The sequence below is a fragment of the Ranitomeya variabilis genome, chromosome 2, assembly GCF_051348905.1.
Source record: "Ranitomeya variabilis isolate aRanVar5 chromosome 2, aRanVar5.hap1, whole genome shotgun sequence".
In the NCBI taxonomy this organism is placed as follows: Eukaryota; Metazoa; Chordata; class Amphibia; order Anura; family Dendrobatidae; genus Ranitomeya; species Ranitomeya variabilis.
In genome coordinates this window covers 93282489-93308875 of record NC_135233.1, presented here as the reverse complement: position 1 = coordinate 93308875, position 26387 = coordinate 93282489, and the positions used below count along the sequence as shown (strand labels likewise).

Genomic DNA, 26387 nt, shown 5'->3' with positions numbered 1-26387 from the left:
TACATTCCGGTGTCTGTCCCCGGCGTTCTGCTTCTCTCCACTGTGTAAGCACCATAGCCGGAAAGCAGAGCGGTGACGTCACCGCGTCACCGCTGTGCTCGCTTTCCGGCCGGCAGGCGCTCACAGTGCAGAGAAGCTGAGACGCTGGAGGACAGACACCGGAATGTGAGTATGTACTGTTTGTTTTTTTTACGTTTACGCTGGTAACCAGGGTAAACATCGGGTTACTAAGCGTGGCCCTGCGCTTAGTTACCCAATGTTTACCCTGGTTACAAGCGAACACATCGCTGGATCGGTGTCACACACAACGATCCAGCGATGTCAGCGGGTGATCAAGCGACGAAAGAAAGTTCCAAACGATCTGCTACGACGTACGATTCTCAGCAGGGTCCCTGATCGCTGCTGCGTGTCAGACACTGCGATATCGTAACGATATCGCTAGAACGTCACGAATCGTGCCGTCGTAGCGATCAAAATTGCACTGTGTGACAGTACCCTTAAGGATAAGTAATCAATAACAATGTAGTGGACCACCCCACAATAATAGAGCCTGTGTACATTGTAGTATTGTACAAGCTGATTATAAAAGCTCAAGATCTGGAAATACACGGAGATGTTCAATAACCTCTTTGTTATTTTCAGATAATGCCAAGATCGTTCGTCTTGCAACAGTTAAGCTTGTAAGTGCCCAGATGGTCTCGGACTGGTGGCATCCTCCTCCTTGCCCTGGTTGGCTGTCCGCAGCATCGTGACACCAGTAAGATGAGATGTCAGACTGGGAAGCTGCCTCGATGCGTACAGCCTGTGCCCTGGTGCTTGTTTTCACCTGTATGACAATGTCTGGCCTAGTAAAGGCGTCAAGCTCTCTGAAATCTGTAGATTATGAAGTTTTTGGCCGTGTTCAGGGTAGGTGTGTTTTTTTTTTCTTGCCCTACGAATTGCAGAGCTTTCCTGCATGCTTGACAAATTAGGAAACTCATAGTGCTTCTAAACATAGCTCATCATGAAGAGGAATCTGCAGGCCGGGTACAGAAAGCCATGGAGCTGTGTGTGATTATGTAATGTGCTCATGCTCCTTACCACTGCTTCTTATCACACATCAGACCCTTCAGCCAGATTTTATCCAGTACAGGGAGTATGAAGGGCTTTGCCAAGGAAAAGGTGCACAAAAGACAGAATGTGTATTCATGCACAGAGGCACCAAACATGATCTTGACAATCACAATCATTGCCCTTATAAAAAAAAGCTTCCATGTAAGGGCTTGTTCACATGTTGCATTTGTCAAGGGTAAAATATGTTGCACTTTACATTAGGAGCAAATTGAATGAGATTTCTGAAATCTCCTGCACACCTTGCTTATGCCTGTCAATTCTTTGAGCATTTTTGCAGGATCTTTCACCTAGTAAAATGAATGGGAAAAACACAAAAAAATGCATCTAAAACATATGAAAGAAAACATTGCTTATTTCCCACAGTGTTTTTTCTGCCAACACTTTTTGTTTTTTGGTGCAGAAAAGTCTGCTGCAAATACTCGGCGTATGTACACACCCTAAGTCTACGTTCACACTATGCTTTTTGCAGTATTTTTTTAATGCTTTTTTATGCAAAATTTCAGCTGCATTTTACAGTATCAGCAAAGTTTTTGAGATTTCAGAAATCTCATGCACACAGCTTGTTTTTTTTTGGCATTAGGATTTTTGTGCTTTGCATGTTTTTTTTTTTTGCACAATGGAGCATTCCACTTCTTTCTGCGTTTTTCACCCAGTAAAATTAATGAGTGGTGAAAAAACGCAGAAGAAACTCACCAAAAACGAAGGTATCAGGTTTTGCTGCGTTTTTTGCGGCAAAACCTGATTCTAAATAGGACTTTTTTTCAAACCGAAACTTTATCAGCATAAACAAAATACAAATCTAGCATGCCAAAACCGCAGCAAAAACACAGTAAAAAAAAAATGCTGAAAAAAATCCTAGTGTTAACTTAGCCTAAATATCAGCCACATTACTGTGTTGGTAGTCAAGGTAAATCTGTATGATTTTATTATTTATTTTATATGCTTTTGCTTGTATAGTGCCGTCATATTCCGCAGAACTTTATATACATTATCATCACTGTCCCCATTGGGGCTCACAATCTAGATTCCCTATCACTATGTCTTTGGAATGTGGGAGGAAACCGGAGGAAACCCAGGCAAACACAGGGAGAACATGCAAACTCCTTGCAGATGTTGTCCTGTAGGATTTTAGAAAAAAAGCAGAGCTTCAAAGGACAAAACAGTTTGGATGGAGACAATGCATGGATTGTGTTGATCCTCCAATAGTTGGCTGGTCTTCTTATAGGATTGTGTACAGGACAGAACATCTAAATGTCTGTTTTTGGCACAGACCAGAACTGCTGCTGGCCTTATTCCAGAACCAAATTCCATTCATATGTGATGTATAAGACAGAAGCTCCAAAATTAAGGAGTTTGGTACCATGGGACTCATCTGGACAGATCATCTAAAATAAAATAACATAGTGGTAACAGGTCAACACATTTCAGAGTAGCTCTGACCCCTCCATCAGGACAATGACCTGTTGTCCTTAAAGAGGTTTTCCCACGACCAAAACTTCATTTTAATCAACAGATCCTGGAATAGTAATAAGTTCCACAATTGAATGTGTTTAAATAAAATGTTCCTGTGCAGAGATAATCTTATAAACGTGTCCTTGCTGTGTACTATGTAAAGCCCCTTTCACACATTCGTGTTTCTGTTACATGTGGTGACAGTTTTCACACATACCGGAGACACTGACACATGTAGACCCATTCAAATGAATGCGTCTGTGCACGTCAGTGTATTTCCACCCACTGTGTGTCCGTATGCACCACACGTAGACATGTCCAATTTTTACCGTCAGCACGGGCGGCAAAATGTCCCACACACGTGCACATGGAGAACACAAATTTATGTCATCCGTGTGAGACGCATCGGCACCAGGGAAGAAGCGCTAGAGTAAGCGTTGTTCCCCGGCAGCAGGTGCTGAAGACGGCTGTCATCATTCTCCCCTGCTCTGCCGGCGATCGGCGCAAGCAGCAGAGAATGATGAGAGTTATATTAAAGTCAGAACAATGACAGCAGGTGGGGGCTTTTGGGACTCTTACTTGCATCATCCGACACTTGCTGCCGCTAATAAGTGACAGCAGGAGCGGATTATCGATGTATTCCTCACCCGCCGACTGCGATATAACGAAATAAATGAATGAAAAACTCAGCGTGGGTTCCCCTATTTTCTTGAACCACCAGGCAAAACTCAGCTAGCGGCTGCAACCCTCAGCTGTCAGCTTCAGCAAGGTTGGTTATCAAGAATAGAGGGGTCCCCACGCTGTTTTTTAAAAAATTATTTTAATAAATAATTTTAAAAAACAGAGTGGGGTCCCCCGCATTTTTGACAACCAGCCTTGCTAAAGAAAGCTCGCACTGGGGGCTGGTATTCTCAGGCTGGTAAGGGGCCATTGATATAGGTCCCCCATCCTAAAAACAGCAGTCCGCAGCTGCCCAGAAAAGCGCATCTATTAGATGTGCCAATTCTGGCGCTTTGCCCAGCTCTTTCCACTTGCCCTGTAGCGGTGGCAAATGGGGTTCATATTTGTGGGGTTGATGTCACCTTTGTATTGTCAGGTGACATCAAGCCCACAGCTTAGTAATGGAGAGGTGTCTATAAAACAACTCTCCATGACTAATCCTATAGTTATATGTAAATAAAGACACAGCCAGGCTTGCATTGGCCATTCTCGGACGATATTCGCGTTCAATCGCAGCATGCTGCGATTTTACACGCAAGTTGAATATGCCTGAGAAAAAACGATGTAAGCTGCCCCATAGATTAACATTGGGCCGAGTGCTATGTGATGTTTTCTCGCATAGCACTCGGCCGTATTCTACGGAAGTGTGACTCCGGGCTTAATGTCTTGGTAATAAAGGTAGACATGCTTCCCAAGAGAGGGAAATAAAAGAAAATAGAGAATATGCCTACATAATGTTATATTCAGGGTTGACAACTTAAGTTTTAGTCTTTATCTGGACAGCTTATAATAAAAAAAATCACAGTCAGCTACCATTTTTACTGCCCCATTTTTATGGTCCCATTTGTAATGAATTATTAAGATTGCAAGTGATGTATGTCTCCATCGGGTGAGGACAGTGAGGGCCCGTGCACACGACCATTTAAATAGGACAAGTGCTATACTGACCGATAGCACTTGTACTCACGTTATTCTACAGGGTTGTGCTGACTGAGTAGGCAAAGGAAAAAAATCGTAGCATGCATGATTTGCCTCCAAAATTCGGATGGCCCATTCAAGTTTATGAGTCCGTGAAAAAAAAAATCAGACCATACTCAGTCATTGGAGTGCGGTCCAATTTTCACGGACAGACATAATAGAGATACTTTTTCTTTCCACCTCTGAGAAAATCAGACCAACTCTGACCTGTTCAGAGTCTGATTAGCATAATTGGTCCGTTTTTCTCATATAGAGAGAAAACGGTTGTGTGACCCTAGCCCGACAATGAGAGGCTCCTTAGCACTTGGGTCCTAGCTCCATCCATCAGGCCCCAACCTGTGAATACACATATATTTACATGCATATAACATTAGGTCAACTGCACCAGTGCCAGTGATGGAGGGGTCCAGTCACACAGCCTTGTGCTCAGGCTCTATTCTGAATGTTCCTCTTTATACCCATGTTCTCTTTCTCAAATTGAGGACGTTGGAGGAAGGGCCCCCTTGTATCTCTTTTTGAACTCATTTATAGTTAATTATTTGTACTTTTGCAATGTGGTCTGTCCCGGGATTCAAACTCATAGGCTGCATTGCTAAGAATGCAAGATTTTTTTTATGTCTAAAGTTTTGCCTGTTCTTCATTACAGGCGTATTGTACTAGTACATAGAAGAACATCTCTATATACCAATACATTTGCATACACTTGAACATTAGAGGTAAAATAGAAGTCAAGAGATTTTTTCTTCCTACAAAATTATTAAAACATACTGAAAAACAATTACAGTATTAACACTTTTTAAAAATAAATATAACAAATCAGTAAATAACATATTTGGAATCTCTTTAGGACCCATGCAGAGCGCAGTACAAAGACATATGAGGTCCATGAGTTTCTCGTTTTCAAGTCTAAAGGAAGACATACACACATGGCCAAAATTGTTGGTATCCTTCGTTAAATGACAGAAAAACCCACAATGATCACAGAAATAACTTAACCCCTTCATGACCCAGCCTATTTTGGCCTTAATGACCTGGCCGTTTTTGGAATTCTGACCAGTGTCCCTTTATGAGGTAATAACTCAGGAACGCTTTAACGGATCCTAGCGGTTCTGAGATTGTTTTTTCGTGACATATTGGGCTTCATGTTAGAGGTAAATTTAGGTCGATAATTTCTGAGTTTATTTGTGAAAAAAATGGAAATTTGGCGAAAATTTTAAAAATTTCGCAATTTTCACATTTTGAATTTTTATTCTGTTAAACCAGAGAGTTATGTGACACAAAATAGTTAATAAATAACATTTCCCACATGTCTACTTTACATCAGCACAAGTTTGGAAACAATTTTTTTTTTTGCTAGGAAGTTATAAGGGTTAAAATTTGACCAGTGATTTCTCATTTTTACAACAAAATTTACAAAACCATTTTTTTTAGGGACCACCTCACATTTGAAGTCATTTTGAGGGTTCTATATGGCTGAAAATACCCAAAAGTGACACCATTCTAAAAACTGCACCCCTCAAGGTGCTCAAAACCACATTCAAGAAGTTTATTAACCCTTCAGGTGTTTCACAGCAGCAGAAGCAACATGGCAGTAAAAAATGAACATTTAACTTTTTAGTCACAAAAATGATCTTTTAGCAACAATTTTTTTATTTTCCCAAGGGTAAAAGGAGAAACTGGACCACGAACGTTGTTGTCCAATTTGTCCTGAGTACGCTGATACCTCATATGTGGGGGTAAACCACTGTTTGGGCGCATGGCAGGGCTCGGAAGGGAAGGAGCGCCAGTTGACTTTTTGAATGAAAAATTTTGGAGAGCCCCCGTGTGCCTAAACATTGGAGCTCCCCCACAAGTGACCCCATTTTGGAAACTAGACCCCCCAAGGAACTTATCTAGAAGCATAGTGAGCACTTTAAACCCCCAGGTGCTTCACAAACTGATCCGTAAAAATGAAAAAGTATTTTTTTTCACAAAAAAATTATTTTAGCCTCAATTTTTTCATTTTCACATGGGCAACAGGATAAAATGGATCCTAAAATTTGTTGGACAATTTCTCCTGAGTACACCGATACCTTACATGTGGGGGTAAACCACTGTTTGGGCACATGGTAAGGCTCGGAAAGGAAGGAGCGCCATTTGACTTTTTGAATGGAAAATTCGCTCCAATCGTTAGCGGACACCATGTCGCGTTTGGAGAGCCCCTGTGTGCCTAAACATTGGAGCTCCCCTACAAGTGACCCCATTTTGGAAACTAGACCCCCCAAGGAACTTATCTAGATGCATAGTGAGCACTTAAAACCCCCAGGTGATTCACAAAAGTTTATAACGCAGAGCCGTGAAAATAAAAAATAATTTTTCTTTCCTCAAAAATGATTTTTGGCCCGGAATTTTTTATTTTCCCAAGGGTAATAGAAGAAATTGGACCTCAAATGTTGTTGTCCAGTTTGTCCTGAGTACGATGAAACCCCATATGTGGGGGTAAACCACTGTTTGGGCGCACGGCAGGGCTCGGAAGGGAAGGCACGCCATTTGGCTTTTTGAATGGAAAATTAGCTCCAATCATTAGCGGACACCATGTCGCGTTTGGAGAGCCCCTGTGTGCCTAAACATTGGAGCTCCCCCACAAGTGACCCCATTTTGGAAACTAGACCTCCCAAGGAACTAATCTAGATGTGTGGTGAGCACTTTGAACCCCCAAGTGCTTCACAGAAGTTTATAACGCAGAGCCATGAAAATAAAAAATAATTTTTCTTTTCTCAAAAATGATTTTTTAGCCCACAATTTTTTATTTTCCCAAGGGTAACAGGAGAAATTGGACCCCAAAAGTTGTTTCCCAGTTTCTCCTGAGTACGCTGATACCCCATATGTGGGGGTAAACCACTGTTTTGGCACACGTCGGGGTTCGGAAGGGAAGTAGTGACGTTTTGAAATGCAGACTTTGATGGAATGCTCTGCGGGCGTCAGGTTGCATTTGCAGAGCCCCTGATGTGCCTAAACAGTAGGAACTCCCCACAAGTGACCCCATTTTGGAAACTAGACCCCCAAAGGAACTTATCTAGATGTGTGGTGAGCACTTTGAACCCCCAAGTGCTTCACAGAAGTTTATAACGCAGAGCCGTGAAAATAATAAGTGTTTCCTTTCCTCAAAAATATTTTTTTAGCCCAGAATTTTTTAATTTTCCCAAGGGTAACAGGAGAAATTTGACCCCAAAAGTTGTTGACCAGTTTCCCCTGAGTATTCTGATACCCCATATGTAGGGGTAAACCACTGTTTGGGCACATGCCGGGGCTCGGAAGGGAAGTAGTGACGTTTTGGAATGCAGACTTTGATGGAATGGTCTGCGGTCATCATGTTACGTTTGCAGAGCCCCTGATGTGCCTAAACAGTAGAAACCCCCCACAAGTGAGCCCATTTTAGAAACTAGACCCCCCAAGGAACTTATCTAGATGTGTGGTGAGCACGTTCAACCCCCAAGTGCTTCACAGAAGTTTACAACGCAGAGCCGTGAAAATAAAAAAAATCATTTTTATTTCCTCAAAAAAGATGTTTTAGCAAGCAATTTTTTATTTTCACAAGGGTAACAGGAGAAATTGGACCCCAATATTTGTTGCCCAGTTTGTTGTGAGTACGCTGATACCTCATATGTGGGGGTAAACCACTGTTTGGGCGCACGTCAGGGCTCGGAAGGGAAGTAGTGACATTTGAAATGCAGACTTTGATGGAATGGTTTGCGGGCGTCACGTTGCATTTGCAGAGCCCCTGATGTGCCTAAACAGTAGAAACACCCCACAAGTGACCCCATTTTGGAAACTAGACCCCCCAAGGAACTTATCTAGATGTGTGGTGAGCACTTTCAACCCCCAAGTGCTTCACAGACGTTAATAACGCAGAGCCGTGAAAATAAAAAATAATTGTTCTTTCCTCAAAAATTATGTTTTAGCAAGTAATTTTTTATTTTTGCAAGGGTAACAGGGGTAATTGGACCCCAAAAGTTGTTGCCCAGCTTGTCCTGAGCACGCTGGTACCCCATATGTGGGGGTAAACCACTGTTTGGGCGCACATCGGGGCTTGGAAGGGAGGGAGCACCATTTGACTTTTTGAATGCAAGATTGGCTGGAATCAATGGTGGTGCCATGTTGCGTTTGGAGACCCCTGATGTGCCCAAACAGTGGAAACCCCTCAATTCTAACTTCAACACTAACCCCAACACACCCCTAACCCTAATCCCAACTGTAGCCATAACCCTAATCACAACCCTAACCCCAACACACCCCTAACCACAACCCTAACCCCAACACACCCGTAACCCTAATCCCAACCCTAACCCTAATCCTAACCCTAATCCCAACCCTAACCCTAATCCCAACCCTAACCACAACTGTAACCCCAACACACTCCTAACCCTATCCGTAACCACAAGCCTAATCTTAACCCTATTTCCAACCCTAGCCCTAATTCCAACCCTAACTCTAATTCCAACCCTAACCCTAAGGCTATGTGCCCACGTTGCGGATTCGTGTGAGATTTTTCCGCACGATTTTTGAAAAATCTGCAGGTAAAAGGCACTGCGTTTTACCTGCTGATTTACAGCGGATTTCCAGTGTTTTTTTGTGCGGATTTCACCTGCGGATTCCTATTGAGGAACAGGTGTAAAATGCTGCAGAATCCGCACAAAGAATTGACATGCTGCGGAAAATACAACGCAGAGTTTCCGCACTGAATTTTCCGCACCATGGGCACAGCGGATTTGGTTTTCCATAGGTGTACATGGTACTGTAAACCTGATGGAAAACTGCTACGAATTCGCAGCGGCCAATCCGCTGCGGATCCGCGGCCAATCCGCTGCGGATCCGCGGCCAATCCGCTGCGGATCCGCAGCCAAATCCGCACTGTGTGCACATGCCCTAACCCTAACCCTACCCCTAACCCTACCCCTAACCCTAACCCTACCCCTAGTTCTAACCCTAGTTCTAACCCTAAGCCTAGTGGAAAAAGAAAAAAATATATTTTCTTTTTTTTATTATTGTCCCTACCTATGGGGGTGATAAAGGGGGGGGTCATTTACTATTTTTTTTATTTTGATCACTGTGATAGGTTATATCACAGTGATCAAACTATACCTGGAACGAATCTGCCGGCCGGCAGATTCGGCGGGCGCACTGTGCATGCGCCCGCCATTTTGGAAGATGGCGGCGCCCATGGAGAAGACGGATGGACACCGGGAGCCTCGGTAAGTATAAGGGGGTGGATATCGGGGCACGGGGGGGGCATCGGAGCACGGGGGTGGCATAGGAGCACGGGGGGAGCGGACAGGAGGACGGGGGAGCGGAGCACAACATGGAGGGGAGCGGACCACAGATCGGTGGCTTGGGGGGGGATCGGTGGGGTGGAGGGGGGTTTACATCAGTGTTTCCAGCCATGGCCGATGATATTGCAGCATCGGCCATGGCTGGATTGTAATATTTCACCAGTTTTTTAGGTGAAATATTACAAATCGCTCTGATTGGCAGTTTCACTTTCAACAGCCAATCAGATCGATCGTAGCCACAGGGGGGTGAAGCCACCCCCCCCCCCTGGGCTGAAGTACCACTCCCCCTGTCCCTGCAGATCGGGTTTAATTGGAGTTAACCCTTTCACCCCCTCTGCAGGGACGCGATCATTCCATGATGCCACATAGGCCTCATGGGTCGGATTGGCACAGGTTTTCATGACGCCTACGTGGCGTCATGGGTCGGGAAGGGGTTAAATATGACAAAAGTAATAATAAATAATAAATCTATGAAAATGAACAAATGACAGTTAAACATTGCTTTTCAACCATTCTTCCACAGAATTAAAAAAATAAAACTTGTGAATTAGACCTGGACAGAAATGATGGTACCCTTAACTTAACATTTTGTTGCACAAGCTTTTGAGGCAATCACTGCAATCAAACGATTCCTGTAACTGTCAATGGGACTTCTGCACCTCTCAACAGGTATTTTGGCCCACTCCTCAAGAACAAACTGCTCCAGTTGTCTCATGCTTGAAGGTTGCTTTTTCCAGACGGCATGTTTCAGCTCTTTCCAAAGATGATCAATAGGATTTAGGTCAGGGCTCATAGAAAGCCACTTCAGAATAGCCCAATGCTTTCCTCTTAGCCATTCTTGGGTGTTTTTAGCTGTGTGTTTTGAGTCATTATCCTGCTGCAAGACCCATGACCTGCAACTGAGACCAAGCTTTCTGACACTGGCAGCACATTTCTGTCTAGAATCCCTTGATAGTCTTGAGATTTCATTGTACCCTGCACAGATTCTAGACACCCTGTGCCAGATGCAGCAAAGCAGCCCCAGATCATAACAGAGCCTCCTCCATGTTTCACAGTAGGGACAGTGTTCTTTTCTTGATATGCTTTATTTTTCCGTCTGTGAACATAGAGCTGATGTGCCTTGCCAAAAAGTTCCATTTTTGTCTCATCTGTCCATAGGACATTCTCCCAGAAGCTTTGTGGCTTGTCAACATGTAGTTTGGCAAATTCCAATCTGTTTTTTTTTAATGATTTTTTTTCAACAATGGTGTCCTCCTTGGTTGTCTCACATAAAGTCCACTTTGGCACATACAAGACGGATGGTGCGATCTGACACTGATGTTTCTTGAGCTTGAAGTTCACCTTTAATCTGTTTAGAAGTTTTTCTGGGCTCTTTTGTTACCATTCGTATTGTCCGTCTCTTTGAATCTTAAATTTCTGAATAATATGTGCAACTGTAGTCACAGGAACATCAAGTTGCTTGGAGATGGTCTTATAACTTTTACCTTTAACATGTTTGTCTATCATTTTCTTTCTAATTTCCTGAAACAACTCTTTCCTTCGCTTCCACTGGTCCATGTTGGGTGTGATACACACCATAGCACCAAACAGCACCGTGAGTATCTGTAGCCCTATATACAGGCCCACTCGCTGATTCAAAGATTGTAGACACCTGTGATGCTAATTAGTTTGACACACCTTGATTTAACATGTCACTTTTGTCACATTATTTTCAGGGGTACCATCATTTCTCTCCAAGACTATTTCATGGGTTTTATTTATTTTTTATTATTTTTTTATTATAGTATATACCTGTATGTAATCTCCTCCTGTATATAGTATATACCTGTGTGTCATCTCACCTATATATAGTATATATCTGTGTGTCATCTCCTCCTGTATATAGTATATACCTGTATGTCATCTCCTCCTATACATAGCATATACCTGTATGTCATCTCCTCCTGTATATACTATATACCTGTAGGTAATCTGCTCCTGTATATAGTATATACCTGTGTGTCACCTCCTTCTGCTTATAGTATATACCTGTATGTCATCTCCTGCTGTATGTAGTATGTACCTGTATGTCATCTCCTCCTCTATATAGTATATACCTGTGTGTCATCTCTCCTGTATATAGTATATATCTGTGTGTCATCTCCTCCTGCATATAGTATATACCTGTGTGTCATCTCCCCTGTAAATAGTATATACCTGTGTCATCTCCTCCTGTATATAGTATATATCTGTATGTCATCTCCTCCTATATTAGACCTCGTTCACACGTTATTTGGTCAGTATTTTTACCTCAGTATTTGTAAGCTAAATTGGCAGCCTGATAAATCCCCAGCCAACAGTAAGCCCACCCCCTGGCAGTATATATTAGCTCACACATACACATAATAGACTGGTCATGTGACTGACAGCTGCCGGATTCCTATATGGTACATTTGTTGCTCTTGTAGTTTGTCAGCTTATTAATCAGATTTTTATTTTTGAAGGATAATACCAGACTTGTGTGTGTTTTAGGGCGAGTTTCGTGTGTCAAGTTGTGTGTGTTGAGTTGCGTGTGGCGACATGCATGTAGCGACTTTTGTGAGATGAGTTTTGTGTGGCGACATGCGTGTAGCAACTTTTTGTGTGTCGAGTTGCATGTGACAGGTTAGTGTAGCAAGTTGTGTGCAGCAAGTTTTGCGCATGGCGAGTTTTGCGCGTGGCGAGTTTTATGTGTGGTGCCTTTTGAGTATGTGCAAGTTTTGTGTGAGGCAACTTTTGCATGTGTTGCAACTTTTGTGCATGTGGCAATTTTTCCGCGTGTGCAAGTTTTGCGTGTGGCGAGTTTTCCATGAGGTGAGTTTTGCACGTGTGGCGAGTTTTGCATGTGGAGAGTTTTGCGCGTGGCGAGTTTTGAGCGGCGACTTTTGTGTTTCAACTTTTATGTGGCGAGGTTGGTGTATGTGTGGTGAAATGTGTGCTGAGGGTGGTATATGTGTTCGAGCACGTGGTAGTGTGTGGCGCATTTTGTGTGTGTGTTCATATCCCCGTGGTGGTGTGGTGATTATCCCATGTCGGGGCCCCACCTTAGCAACTGTACAGTATACACTCTTTGGCGCCATCGCTCTCATTCTTTAAGTCCCCCTTGTTCACATCTGGCAGCTGTTAATTTGCCTCCAACACTTTTCCTTTCATTTTTTCCCCATTATGTAGATAGGGGCAAAATTGTTTGGTGAATTGGAAAGCGCGGGGTTAAAATTTCACCTCACAACATAGCTTTGACGCTCTCAGGGTCCAGACGTGTGACTGTGCAAAATTTTGTGCCTGTAGCTGCGACGCCTCCAACACTTTTCCTTTCACTTTTTCCCCATTATGTAGATAGGGGCAAAATTGTTTGGTGAATTGGAAAGCGCGGGGTTAAAATTTCACCTCACAACATAGCTTTGACGCTCTCGGGGTCCAGACGTGTGACTGTGCAAAATTTTGTGGCTGTAGCTGGGACGGTTCAGATGCCAATCCCGGACATACATACACACATACACACATACATACACACATTCAGCTTTATATATTAGATTACTTTTGTCAGATTCAAGTTATTTCTGTGACCATTGTGGGTTTGTCTGTTATTAAATGAGGGGTACCAACAATTTTGACCACATGTATAAGTCTACGTTCACATTAGCGTTCGGCGCCGCAGCATCGGGCGCCGCAGCGTCGCCGCATGCGTCATGCGCCCCTATATTTAACATGGGGGCACATGGACATGCGTTGTGCTGCGTTTTGCGACGCATGGCCGCAAGCGTTGGGCGCAGAGAACGCAACAAGTTGCATTTTTTTTGCGGCCAACTTTCGGCCAAAAAGGACGCATGCGTCGCAAAACGCAGTGTTTTAGCGTGCGTTTTGTTGCGGTTTTGTTTGCGTTGTACGTTGCGTCGCCGACGCTGCGGCGCACAACGCAAATGTGAACGTAGCCTAAGTTCAAGTTCAAACTATAAAACTATAATCTAACATGTTGACAAAAACCCCATGAGGCAGATGCTAATTGCCCCACATTAGGGGAAAAATAATTTCCGACTGCACATATGGCAATCTGACTAGTTCCCTGGATAAACGTCCCATCACAGAATCTAGTACCCATAACCTGAAATACTGTATTTTTCAAGAATGGGCATCCAGGTCATCTGCGTCTGACATTATGATTAAACTGTCTTTCTTGTAGATGTAGAAGATCACCCCTGTTGCAGGTCTAGGTTTAAAAAGATAATTAAAAGAACTACCATATATACTGTCCCTTCATATATTTTATACATTGTAATAAGATTGCCCCCCTAAACTTTCTGTGTAGTCTGCCACGTGTACACAGCTAGTCACCCTTAGAATGAAGGCAATGCAATTCCTGAATGATTTTGTTTTCTGGAAAATGTGCCCTCATTCACCAGCCAAACAAATCCCAACTGTATTACTTTCTTTAAAAAGTCACATGCTTTTTTAAAAAATCCTACAGTTCAAAAATTTGCATTAGTTCTTTCTTCTCAGGTCTCTTTAGTTTTTTGATTGTCAGAATTGCATAGCTTCCTGCAATAAAAATTGAAATCTGAATGACCCGTTTTTAAGTCAATGGGGAAAAAATACCAGATTTATTAAATAGATCATAACCGATCATGACGGATCACTCACATGGAAGCTGAGCAGATGTCTGATAAAGATCTCTGGTTAATTCTCATATTGGCTTATGAAGAGAATATACCTATAAAATACTGCTGTGTAGAAATACACTGATGCGCATGAGCTCATAGATTAATACTCTCCGCACTTTTAGGACCTTTTCTATGCTGAACCTTATTGATGCTTGAGTCTTTATCCTGTTCGTTTTTGGACCTTTGGACAATTTTATTTATTATTTTTTTAAATAATCACTTTAAAGATTCACTTTACTGTTGCTGAGAACCACATTGAGGTATTAAAGGAAACCTGTCAGCTTATTCATGCTTCCCAATCCCCGAGCAGAATGTAGCAGACACCGGCTGTATGAACCGCCGGAAACCATGCGGCAAAGGAAGACTAGTCGGAAAAGCTGATCTCCAGCCGCTTCTCACCACCCACTCCCTGTGAAGGGTCTCTCCCTGTATGTGTGTATAGGGAGACACCTGACCTGAAAGTCTTTGGCAGAAGGCAGAAAAAAATATGTTTTTCTCTGACACGCCACATCTTTCGGACTCATTATGATTTAAAAAGAAAAACACAGTAGTTTGATAATAAATGGCTTCACCCAACCACTAACCATGAGTGGAGAAAACGTTTTGGTGTTATCATTCATATTCTCTGAAAAAAGGCCAAGAAAGCAAAGATTCTGCCGGGGTATGTAAACTTTTGAGCTCAACTGTAAGCAGAGCCTAGCAGGAAGAAGGTAGCGTGCAGAAAATAATAGATAATAGGCAAGAAACATTTCGAGAAAGGCTCTGTTCACATTTGCGCTGTTCAATTCCTTTGTTTCTCTCCGTCATATGAACAAACAGCGAAATCCAGGTTGTATTTGTCACATGGCAGATGCTAATGGCCCTCGATTGATTCAAATAACTCAAAAGGGATCCACCGTTTTCTTCATGGTTTCTTACTTGCTGAGCTAGATTTTCCAATTGATGAGTCAAATTTCCAGTAGAGATATAAATATAGCCTAAAATATATGTCAGATCTAGAGAACCCATGGTGACCAGGAATCTTGGATTTACCATGGATAATTGTATTTCCAGCCTACAGTATGTAGTGAAATATTCTTTTTCATTCTCTTTTAGGTGTTTGTTTCAGAATGGTAAGTGTTCATATATTTAATGATTCATGGAATAATGTTTCTGTTAACCATTTTTAGAATTTTGCATTAATCTCTATACAAATTAGTAGAAACTCATAGTAAATATCAAAGAGATAGTCCAGCGAGTGGCACCCTCCTCCCGACACTCATATTATCACATAGCATTAGGAAAATGTAGCATCACATGACACTCTCTTCTGGTGGATAGAGGGTACTACAGAGTATAATATCTTCTTTCATGTTCATTAACCTTAAAGGGTCTGTTCTGATGGCACAGCCATTTTGCTACCAAACTGGCATACATACATATACACACACACAAGCACAACACAGAAAATCTGACCAGTGCCTTCATATAATGTGAACATGTACAAGCTGCAATAGCTGCATATCATACAAAAAGGGTACACAGCAGCACTCTGAAAGGGCCAACATATATACAAACACTGAATACATGAGTTCTAAACAGCATTATTACAAAATAATATGTACTTAGCTCACAAATTGGCCAATTTATGTATGCCCATCAACCATGACAAGGTGACCTGTTGTGAATCTGCTTTTGGGCTCCTTCTGGTGGTGGCTAGTGGTACTGGTGACTCGGGTGTGTTTTCTTTCTCAGTTCACCTGTTTTCATCAGTAGTGGGGAGTTCCTATTTATTCCTGCTCTTCAGTCATTGCCTTGCCGGCCATCAATGTAACCAGAGCCTTTCTGTTGCATGTTCCTGCTCCTAGACTACTGATCAGCTAAGTTGGACTCTTAGTCCTAAGTTTGTTTGCATTTTTGTTCCAGTTTACAGTTAAGTCTTTTTCTGTAGCTGGAAGCTCTTGTGGGCTGAAATTACCACTCCGGTGTCATGAGTTGACACATGAGTTTTAAAGTAATTTCAGGATGGTATTTTAAAAGGGTTTTCAGCTGACCGTGCAGTTCCCTTTTGTATCTTTCTACTATCTAGTAAGCGGACCTCGCTTTGCTGAACCTACCTTCATACTGCGTATGTCTTTTCCTCTGAACTCACCGTCAATATATGTGGGGGGCTTCTGTCTCCTTTTTGGGGGAATTTCCCTAGAGGTAAGCCAGGTCTGTTTTTTCCTCTACTAGGGTAAGTTAGCTCTCTGGCTGGCGAGAGACGTCTAGGGATAAAACGTAGGCACGCCCCCCGGCCACTACTAGTTGTGTGGTAGGTTTAGCTCACGGTCAGCTCGAGATTCCATCACCCAAGAGCTCGTCCATTATTTATGTGTCCTGACGTTCCCCTGCCATTGGGAACCATGACAGTGACCTCTCTCTGATGGGTACCTATCCTACTAAACATGCCTATCTCGGGCTATAAGCCTTCCATTTAAAGGACCAGTAGAAGCCAGGACTAACTAAAAGCACCCTTGGGCTGATTGGAGGAGTGCAAAGTCAGAAAGGAGGCAGTCACAACCTCCAATCGCAAACTATACAAAACAGAAAACTGACCAGCACCTCCATATAATGTAAACAGGTGCAAGCTGCAATGGCTATATAACATACAAAAAAAGAACACAGCAACACTCTGTAAGGGCCAAGATATATACAAACAGTGAATATATGAGATATAAACCGTATTATTACTAAATAGAATGTACTTACGAAAAATTAAGGTTCTTAGCACATAAATTGGCCAATTCATGTATGCCCATCAACCACGGCAAGATGCCCTCCCTCTGATGGGGACCTATCCTACTAAACATGCCTTTCTCGGGCTGTAAGCCTACAATTTAAATGGGATATATATATATATATATATATATATATATATATATATATATATATATACACTGCTCAAAAAAATAAAGGGAACACTAAAATCTCACATCCTAGATATCACTGAATGAAATATTCCAGTTGCAAATCTTTATTCATTACATAGTGGAATGTGTTGAGAACAATAAAACCTAAAAATGATCAACGTAAATCACAACTAATATCCCACGGAGGTCTGGAGTTGGAATGAGGCTCAAAATGAAAGTGGAAAATGAAGTTACAGGCTGATCCAACTTCAGTGGAAATGCCTCAAGACAAGGAAATGATGGTCAGTAGTGTGTGTGGCCTCCACGTGCCTGTATGATCTCCCTACAATGCCTGGGCATGCTCCTGATGAGGCGGCGGATGGTCTCCTGAGGGATCTCCTCCCAGACCTGGACTAAAGCATCCGCTAACTCCTGGACAGTCTGTTGTGCAACATGACGTTGGTGGATGGTGCAAGACATGATGTCCCAGATGTGTTCAATCGGATTCAGGTCTGGGGAATGGGCGGGCCGGTCCATAGCTTTAATGCTTTAATCTTGCAGGAACTGCTGACACACAGTAGCCACATGAGGTCTGGGATTGTCCTGCATGAGGAGAAACCCAGGGCCAACCACACCAGCATATAGTCTCACAAGGGGTCTGAGGATCTCATCTCGGTACCTAATGGCAGTCAGGCTACCTCTGGCAAGCACATGGAGGGCTGTGCGGCCCTCCAAAGAAATGCCACCCTACAACCATTACTGACCCACTGCCAAACCGGTCTTGCTGAAGGATGTTGCAGGCAGCAGATCACTCTCCATGGCGTCTCCAGACTCTGTCATGTCTGTCACATGTGCTCAGTGTGAACCTGCTTTCATCTGGGAAGAGCACAGTGCGCCAGTGGCGAATTTGCCAATCCTGGTGTTCTGTGGCAAATGCCAAGTGTCCTGCACGATGTTGGGCTGTGAGCACAACCCCATCTGTGGACGTCGGGCACTCAGATGATCCTCATGGAGTCAGTTTCTAACTGTATGTGCAGACAAATGCACATTTGTAGCCTGCTAGAGGTCATTTTGCAGGGTTCATCTTGCAGTGCTCCTCTTGTTCCTCCTTGCAAAAAGGCTGAGGTAGTGGTCCTGCAGCTGGGTTGTTGCCCTCCTACGGCCCCCTCCATGTCTCCTGGTGTACTGGCCTGTCTCCTGGTAGCGCCTCCAGCCTCTGGACACTACGCTGCAGACACAGCAAACTTTCTTGCCACAGCTCACATTGATGTACCATCCTGGATGAGCTGCACTACCTGATCCACTTGTGTGGGTTGTACAGTCCGTCTCAGTGTGAAAGCACAACCAACATTCAAAAGTGACCAAAACATCAGCCAGAAAGCATTGGTACTGAGATGTGGTGTGTGGTCTCCACCTGCAGAACCACTCCTTTATTGGGTGTGTCTTGATAATTGCCAATAATTTCCATCTTTTGTCTATTCCATTTGCACAACAGCATGTGAAATTGATTGTCAATCAGTGTTGCTTCCTAAGTGGACAGTTTAATTTCACAGAAGTTTGATTTACTTGGAGTTATATTCTGTTGTTTAAGTGTTCCTTTTATTTTTTTGAGCAGTGTACATACATGCGGTACATATTGTATTAAGCAAAGTAGTCAAAAAAAGAGATTTAGCTGACTCTGAAAAGTCAAAAATTATTAAGTCTTACAGAGGGATGTGAGTCACCTGCCAGGGCCGTGGGGTACTTGGTACTGGGTCCTGTACTCAAAGGGGGATGTCACGGTGGCGGCGACCCGGTCCGTGGCCCTGGGCGCCCATGTTAAAGGGAAGGTCTTGAAAAGGGGTTTTGAATAAAGTTTATGTTCGTGACACCACCTGTGGTATTCGGTCAATGGGGACTGACGATTCTTAAAGGGGTCCTCTGGGGTGATGTTATGGCAGCTAGGATGGTATAACTTCCCACAAGTGAAGTAGGTCCCCAGGGCTCCTGGTATATAGGTGAAGATGGTGAGTGGTGCATTAAAGAACGGAGGACACAGGTTTACAGTCTCTTTACCTGGTTTACTGGAGACTTAAGGTATCCACAGTCCAGGGCACCAGATCACAGGTACAGGCAGGGTCCGGCCGGCTTGGAAGCAAATTCAGATTACCCTTTACCAGGTGGAAATGAAAGCCTCCCTCATAGCGCAGTGGTATTGTATTGCAATGCCACTGTGACAATCAGGACCCTAGGGTGTCACAGATGCAGCACACTTCAAATTGTTAAGATATTGGGGCGTGATAACAAAAAATTTTGTTGCAATTAGTCAACAGGTATCCAAAAACATATTGACAAAAAAGACACACATTAAAGGGATTTTTCCACAAAGTACATCTTAATCAATAGATCTTGGAATAAAAAGTTTCACAAATGGTTGTGTTGCAAAAAACGTTACTGATTCTTTCTGTGAGGTAAAACATTTCCCTGTTTGTTTTTAAACTAGCAGAAAAATGTTTTAACTCACAGTATGCTAATCCTATGCTTTCAAATCTGAATACTCTCTTTTGCTTATATATGTGAAGCTGTGAGCACAGAGCTTTAAGTGAACTTGACAGCTGATACATGCTGTGCGACCCACGGGCAGCATTTATCAGGCATGGGTTGTATATTCTCAGTCAGGTATGTTTGACTGTGAACCACTACAGCATTTCAATAAAAACATACCGTACTTTAAAAGTTGCTGGAGACTGATCAGTGCTGTAGACTAGTCAGACAGACAGGTCCCTGGCAGCTTTTTCCTTGAATTGACAGATCTTTGCCTACATGCACATATAGGCAGATACCTGTCAATCCCGGGCAGTGGCCGGGAAGATGCCAGCTTTCCTGAATTATGTATTGGGGCGGGAAAGGTTGATACAGCAAGTTGTTAAAGTAACGGAGAATTGTGTAGTATCTCTCAATTCCACATTTGGAAAAAATCTTTGATCAATTCACATTTCATACTAACGTATATTTAAAGTATATTTCTATGTCATTTGGTGCAGTACACAGAAGCTGAAGGAAACAAACTTGGTGTCGTTGGATGGGTGAAAAATACAAGACAAGGCACTGTACAGGGACAAGTCCAAGGACCAGAAGAAAAAGTGAATTCCATGTGAGTGTATATTGAACAAAATAGAATAAAACATGACCCACACAAAAAAATATCTACAACATTTGATAAAAATAAGGACACATTTCTGTTACCTACAGTATTTCTATTGTGGAAAGGATTTATGGATTAGAGGATGTCATTTTCCACACAATAATTACAAAAAAAAGCTGATTAATGTGCATATGAAAGGTAATATGCTTATTTTACAAGTGCTAAACAAATTTGAATCAGCATTATGAAATATTTCTTGTTCTAAAATTTTCACAAAAACCTGTTGTTTAAAGAGAACTTGAAGCAGGATGCCTTTGTCGGTCTCTAGTTACCCCTCCGCTCTCCATACAATACTATGAGCAGCAATTGTCATCTCCTACCTCAGTTATGGAAAAATATGTTCTCACTGAATACAGATTTTACCTGTAAATTGAGAGTCCAGGGATTTCTCTGATAAAACTAAGGTGTGTTTTTGGTGCGTTTTTATTTCTGGAAATGGGCCAAAATGCAATGGAATCCTTATGCCAGCAAATTCAATGAGAATCCTGAAGTTCTGTGCACACTATCAGTATTTTTCCTTGAGTATTTGCAGTGCGTTTTTTTGTAGCATGTCAATTCTTTCTGCTTATTTTTTAGCATTTTTCACCCATTGACTTCAATTAAGTCAGACAAATCCGCAGCAAAAATGCAGGTATCAAGATGTTTGCACATTTGCTGAGTTTTTGTTTGTGTTTTACAGACTTCCTATGGTGTTTCCCACGCTGTAATCTGTGTGACAGCATGGGAAACATCTTCGGTAACACTACCGCAGTAGAATCAGTACCACCTTTAGAGCACTGTCGGGTCATGCTATCAGATGTCGGCATGACCCCACAGCTGTGACTGTGACCCCATAGATATACTGTGATCCATGGTAAATGTCAGCAGGTATCAGCTGATAAGAAACTACTCCTCCCTTCAGGCTACATCTGCTCTGGTAGCAGGAGCCACTGAATGGAGAAGTAGTCTTGGCAGCCGGCATCTGTGCTAAAACTTAAAAAAAAGCATAAAATAATTAAATACATATTCAAATAAATAAGAAACACATTATACTCACTTAACACCAAATCCTCGATGCCCTTGTCTCCTATAAAGAATGTAAAATTAAAAAAACAACATATACTCACCTTAATGCCCAATCCCTGATGCCCATGTCTCCTGTAAACAATCAAAAATAATAAATAACCATATACCCTCCTGTCCACCGTAGTCCACATAATCCAAAGTGGCCCACAGCGATCTCATGTGTAGAACAGTCACATCGAGAGATGTGACTGCTCTAACCGGCCACCGGCTACACACTGAGGGTATGTGCACACGTAGAATTGTCCACTGCGGATTTTTCCACAGCGGATTTGATAAATCCACAGGGCAAAAACACTGTGTTTTTCCTGCGGATTTATTGTGGATTTACCGCAGTTTTTGTGCGGATTCCACTGCGGTTTTACACCTGCGGTTTTGTATTATGGAGCAGGTGTAAAACTGCTGCGGATTCCGCACAAATAATTGACATGCTGCGGAATGTAAACCGCTGTGTTTCCGCGCGTTTTTTTCCGCAGCATGGGCACAGCGTTTTCGGTTTCCCATAGGTTTACATTATACTGTAACCTCATGGGAAACTGCTGTGGATCCGCAGCAAAATCTGCATCGTGTGCACATAGCCTGACAAAGTATATTGCCCAGCCATGAAGTATATTGCCCAGTCACGTAGTATATTGCCCAGCCACGTAGTATATTGCCCAGCCACGTAGTATATTGCCCAGTCACGTAAAATATTGCTCAGTCACGTAGTATACAGCAAAGAGCCACATAGTATATTGCCCAGTCACGTAGTATATTGCCCAGCCACGTAGTATATTGCCCAGCCACATAGTATATTGCCCAGCCACATAGTATATTGCACAGCCACATAGTATATTGCACAGCGACGTGGTATACAGCACAGAGCCACGTAGTATACAGACTTAAAATAAAAAATAAACATATACTCACCTTCCGAAGGCCCTTTGAAGTCCTAGCCCTGTGTGCGGTGCACGCGGCAGCTTCCGATCCCAGGGTTGGTATGAGCGCAGGACCTGTGATGACGTCACGGTCACATGACTGTGACGTCATGGCAGGTCCTTCTCGCAGGACCTGTGATGACATCGCGGTCACATGGCCGTGACGTCATGGCAGGTCCTTCTTGCATACCATCCTTGCCACCGGAACCTGCCGCTTGCATGAAGCAGTCACCGGAGCGTCGCGAGGAGCGGGAAAGGTGGCGGAAGGTGAGTATATAATGATTTTTTATTTTTTTAATTATTTTTAACATTAGATGTTTTTACTATTGATGCTGCATAGGCAGCATCAATAGTAAAAACTTGGTCACACAGGGTTAATAGCTGCAGTAACGGAGTGAGTTACCCACGGCATAACGCGGTCTGTTACCGCTGGCATTAACCCTGTGTGAGCGGTGACTGGAGGGGAGTATGAAGCGGGCGCCGGGCACTGACTGCGGGGAGTATGGAGCGGGCGCCGGGCACTGACTGCAGGGGAGTAGGGAGGGACTAATCGGACTGTGGTCATCGCTGATTGGTCGCGGCAGCCATGACAGGCAGCTGGCGAGACCGATCAGCAACTTGGATTCCATGACAGACAGACAGACAGAAGGACATACGGAAGTGACCCTTAGACAATTATATAGTAGATAGAGGGACCCTATGTCAATTTCTATCTTGGGTCCCCCTGTAAAGTAGCTAGTAAAGGCTAAGGAAACAGCTGTGAGCTGATATTATTAGCCTGGGAACCTTTATGGCTATTGGCTATTTCCCAGAATATTAACATCAGCCCTCTGCCATCAGTTTTCCCTCTGCTGGTTATGAAAATTGCACGGAAGCCCATGCAATTTTTTTTTCATTTTTTTTTTTTTTAAATGAACAGTTGCTGTTTGTTTACAGCCTATGTAAGTTCATTCTGTTAATGCTCCTACATAGGTGGGTTACAATGCTTGTGTATGTGTGTTTACTTACCAACTCAGTAGCGAGGGTGTCGGGCTGACACCTTTTCATTACTAAACCTAGGGCTTGGTGTCAACGGCAGCTGCTGACAACAAGCCCTAATCCCATTACCCTGATGCTACTGCATCAGCATGAAAAAGGTGGTGTTGAACCAAGAAATTACATCACAAAACTTGTTTAAAAAATATCTGTTTAGCTTAAAAAAACCTTCATTGCTGTACAAAAACGCATTAAAAAAAACGCATGCAAAAACGTATACAAAACCGCTGCAAAAATGCAACAAAAAACACAGCAAAACACTTGTTTTTGCCACAGCATTTTTGCTGCCAAGAGATGCAGAAACTTTGCAGAAATTTCTGCAAGCAAATACTCAACGTGCGCACATACCCCAAATACATGGTTTCTTATTTTCACACGTACTAGTGATTTATGCTAAAAAAAATTAATGTGACACAAACTTTTTTTTTTAAAAACTTTTTCACAATGATTGTGAGTGAGAATTACATAATAGAAATACAGTAATGTTACAGATGATTACCGTACTTTTTTTTTCACTTGAGCAGCTGGTAGTAGAGTGTTCCTAATTATTACTGAGATTGTAGACCAAGCAGAAGATTTCATCTGATCCTTCCTAAAATAAAAACATTCCAGGAGAGTGAAACATTTAATGAAACTGATCAGCGTAACATGAAAAGTTTACACTGTGATGGATGATTTCATAAGAATGAGTAACAGTTGGCAAATGACAGGACTCATTTAGGAAATGTGCACATAATATGAGCTCATATGAAAATATAGCTACATTGATGTAAAAAAAATGGTGGTAATTGTCTTTATGTCATTTTGTATATTTCTATAAGAAAAAGTAACATCACTGTCATAATAACGTATTATTTTTTATTAATTATGCTTGGCTTATATTTCGCCATTAATTCCACAGCGCTGTACATACAATACTGTATTATCGCTGTCCCCGATGGGGCTCACAATCTAAATTCCCTATCAATATGTCTTTGGAGTGTGAGAGAAAATCAGAGTACCCGGAGTAAACTCACACAAACACAGGGAGAACATACAAACTCCTTGCAGATGTGGTCCTTGATGGTATTTGAACCCAGAACCCCAGCGCTGCAAGGTTGCAGTGCTAACCACTGAGCAAGCCAATAAAACGTCTTACATATGTTAAGATACGTGCCCACTATCAGGAATTGCTGCGGTTTTGATGACACGTATTTATGCAGCGTCAAACCGGCAGCAGCCAGATTTTACAGTGTAGTGGATGGGACTTGTAGAAATCCCATGTCCACTATGCGTGTATGTGCGCCTGGTGATCACCTGTAGAAACTGGCATTTCATCAATAGAATTGTGTTGAATGCGGTAAATCCGCATGGTTCAGTGAACATATGCGGATTTACTCACGTTCAATAGAAAGCAGCATTTTGGAAGCAGTTAAAATACTCTGCATCCAAAATGCTGCTAGTTCAGGATTGTGGGCACATAGCCTTAATGATATGTATTTAGTCAAGTAAAGAGACCCCAACTAATCACTGAAAGAACGGGTATTGAAGCGAGGTTGAGCACTCTGCCCATTCAGCTTTGATAGGGTTTGTTCAGCTCTCCATGAGAAGCAGCCAGAGAAGTTTATGGATCTACTAGATGGTGGCCCGATTCTAACGCATCGGGTATTCTAGAATATGTATGTATGTATGTACGTCGCACTTAGCACAGCCACATAGTATATAACACAGACAGCCACGTAGTATATACCACAGCCACGTAGTATATAGCACAGTCATGTAGTATATAGTACAGCCACATAGTATAATAGTATATAGCAGCCACATACTATATAGCACAGCCCACGGAACACAGACAGCCACGTAGTATATAGCAGCCACATAGTATATAGCAGCCACGTAGTATATAGCACAGCCCATGTAATATATAGCACAGCCCACGCAGTATATAACACAAGCCACGTAGTATATAACACAGCCCACGCAGTATATAACAGCCCACGTAATATATAGCACAGCCCACGTAGTATATAACACGCATCAGGTATTCTAGAATATGTAAGTACTGTATGTATGTACGTCGCGCTTAGCACAGCCACGTAGTATATAACACAGCCATGTAGTATATAACACAGACAGCCACATAGTATATACCACAGTCACGTAGTATATAGCACAGTCACATAGTATATAGCACAGCCACGTAGTATATAGCACAGCCACGTAGAATATAGCAGCCACATAGTATATAGCAGCCACGTAGTATATAGCACAGCCACGTAGTATATAGCAGCCACATAGTATATAGCAGCCACGCAAGACCGCTAAGTCATCTGGGTAATTTCACAATGTATCTCTGGGAACAGAAGTTGGCGGCAGTATCGCGCGCATCGGTGGACGTCGGAAGGTGAGAATAGCACAATTTTTTATTTTTTTAATTATTTTTAACATTATGTCTTTTTACTATTGATGCTGCATAGGCAGCATCAATAGTAAAAAGTTGGTCCAGGATGGGGCGACACACTGGCGCTGACTGGAAGAGAGTAGGGAGGGGGCACTGACTGGAGGAGAGTAGGGAGGGGCCAATTCGCGGCCAGACTAAGCCTGTCGCGGGATTTCCGTTACAGACAGACGGAAGTACCCCTTAGACGATTATATAGATAGAAAGTATATGAGTACGGACACCATTCTTCTTGTGCCTCCGAAGAGATACCAATAATGATGATCATAAGCGAAGGGGGATTGCACTTAGCTGAGTGCTTTGTCCTCTCCGGTTCAGCAATCTGTAGGGGTTTACAGATCCAAATTTCTGTAATATCATCAAATGTTAATTACCATGTAAGATTCATTCTCATCAGGGTACATGACGTTAGTATTACATCCGAAAAGCCTGTAGGTGCAAACTGTCTGAAACCAAACCCTTCCTGACATACGCCATACATGTACAGTGGATGTCAGTTGTGCGTGTATGTAGTTGGCTAGGAGCTGAGCTGGCTTTCTACGCGATGAGTTTGGCTGTGTTATACAGCCGACACCTGTCTCTATCGCTGCTGTTTAACAAGCTCCGATCACTGCAGCATCACCACAATCAT

General features: G+C 42.7%; 1 protein-coding gene across 2 annotated transcripts in view; it reads left to right on the top strand.

Moving 5' to 3' along the window:
* The first annotated feature begins 754 nt into the window (after positions 1–754).
* The window catches only part of ACYP2 (acylphosphatase 2), a 232062-nt gene continuing 206429 nt past the window's right edge, over positions 755–26387 (top strand). The window contains exons 1-3 of one of the 2 annotated variants that reach the window (XM_077292287.1): positions 755–906; positions 15344–15360; positions 20142–20251. In XM_077292287.1, coding sequence (XP_077148402.1) covers positions 768–906; positions 15344–15360; positions 20142–20251 — 266 coding nt within the window. In that variant the 5' untranslated portion in view covers positions 755–767. The remainder of the gene's footprint in view (positions 907–15343; positions 15361–20141; positions 20252–26387) is intronic. The other variant, XM_077292288.1, reaches the window with a different exon arrangement.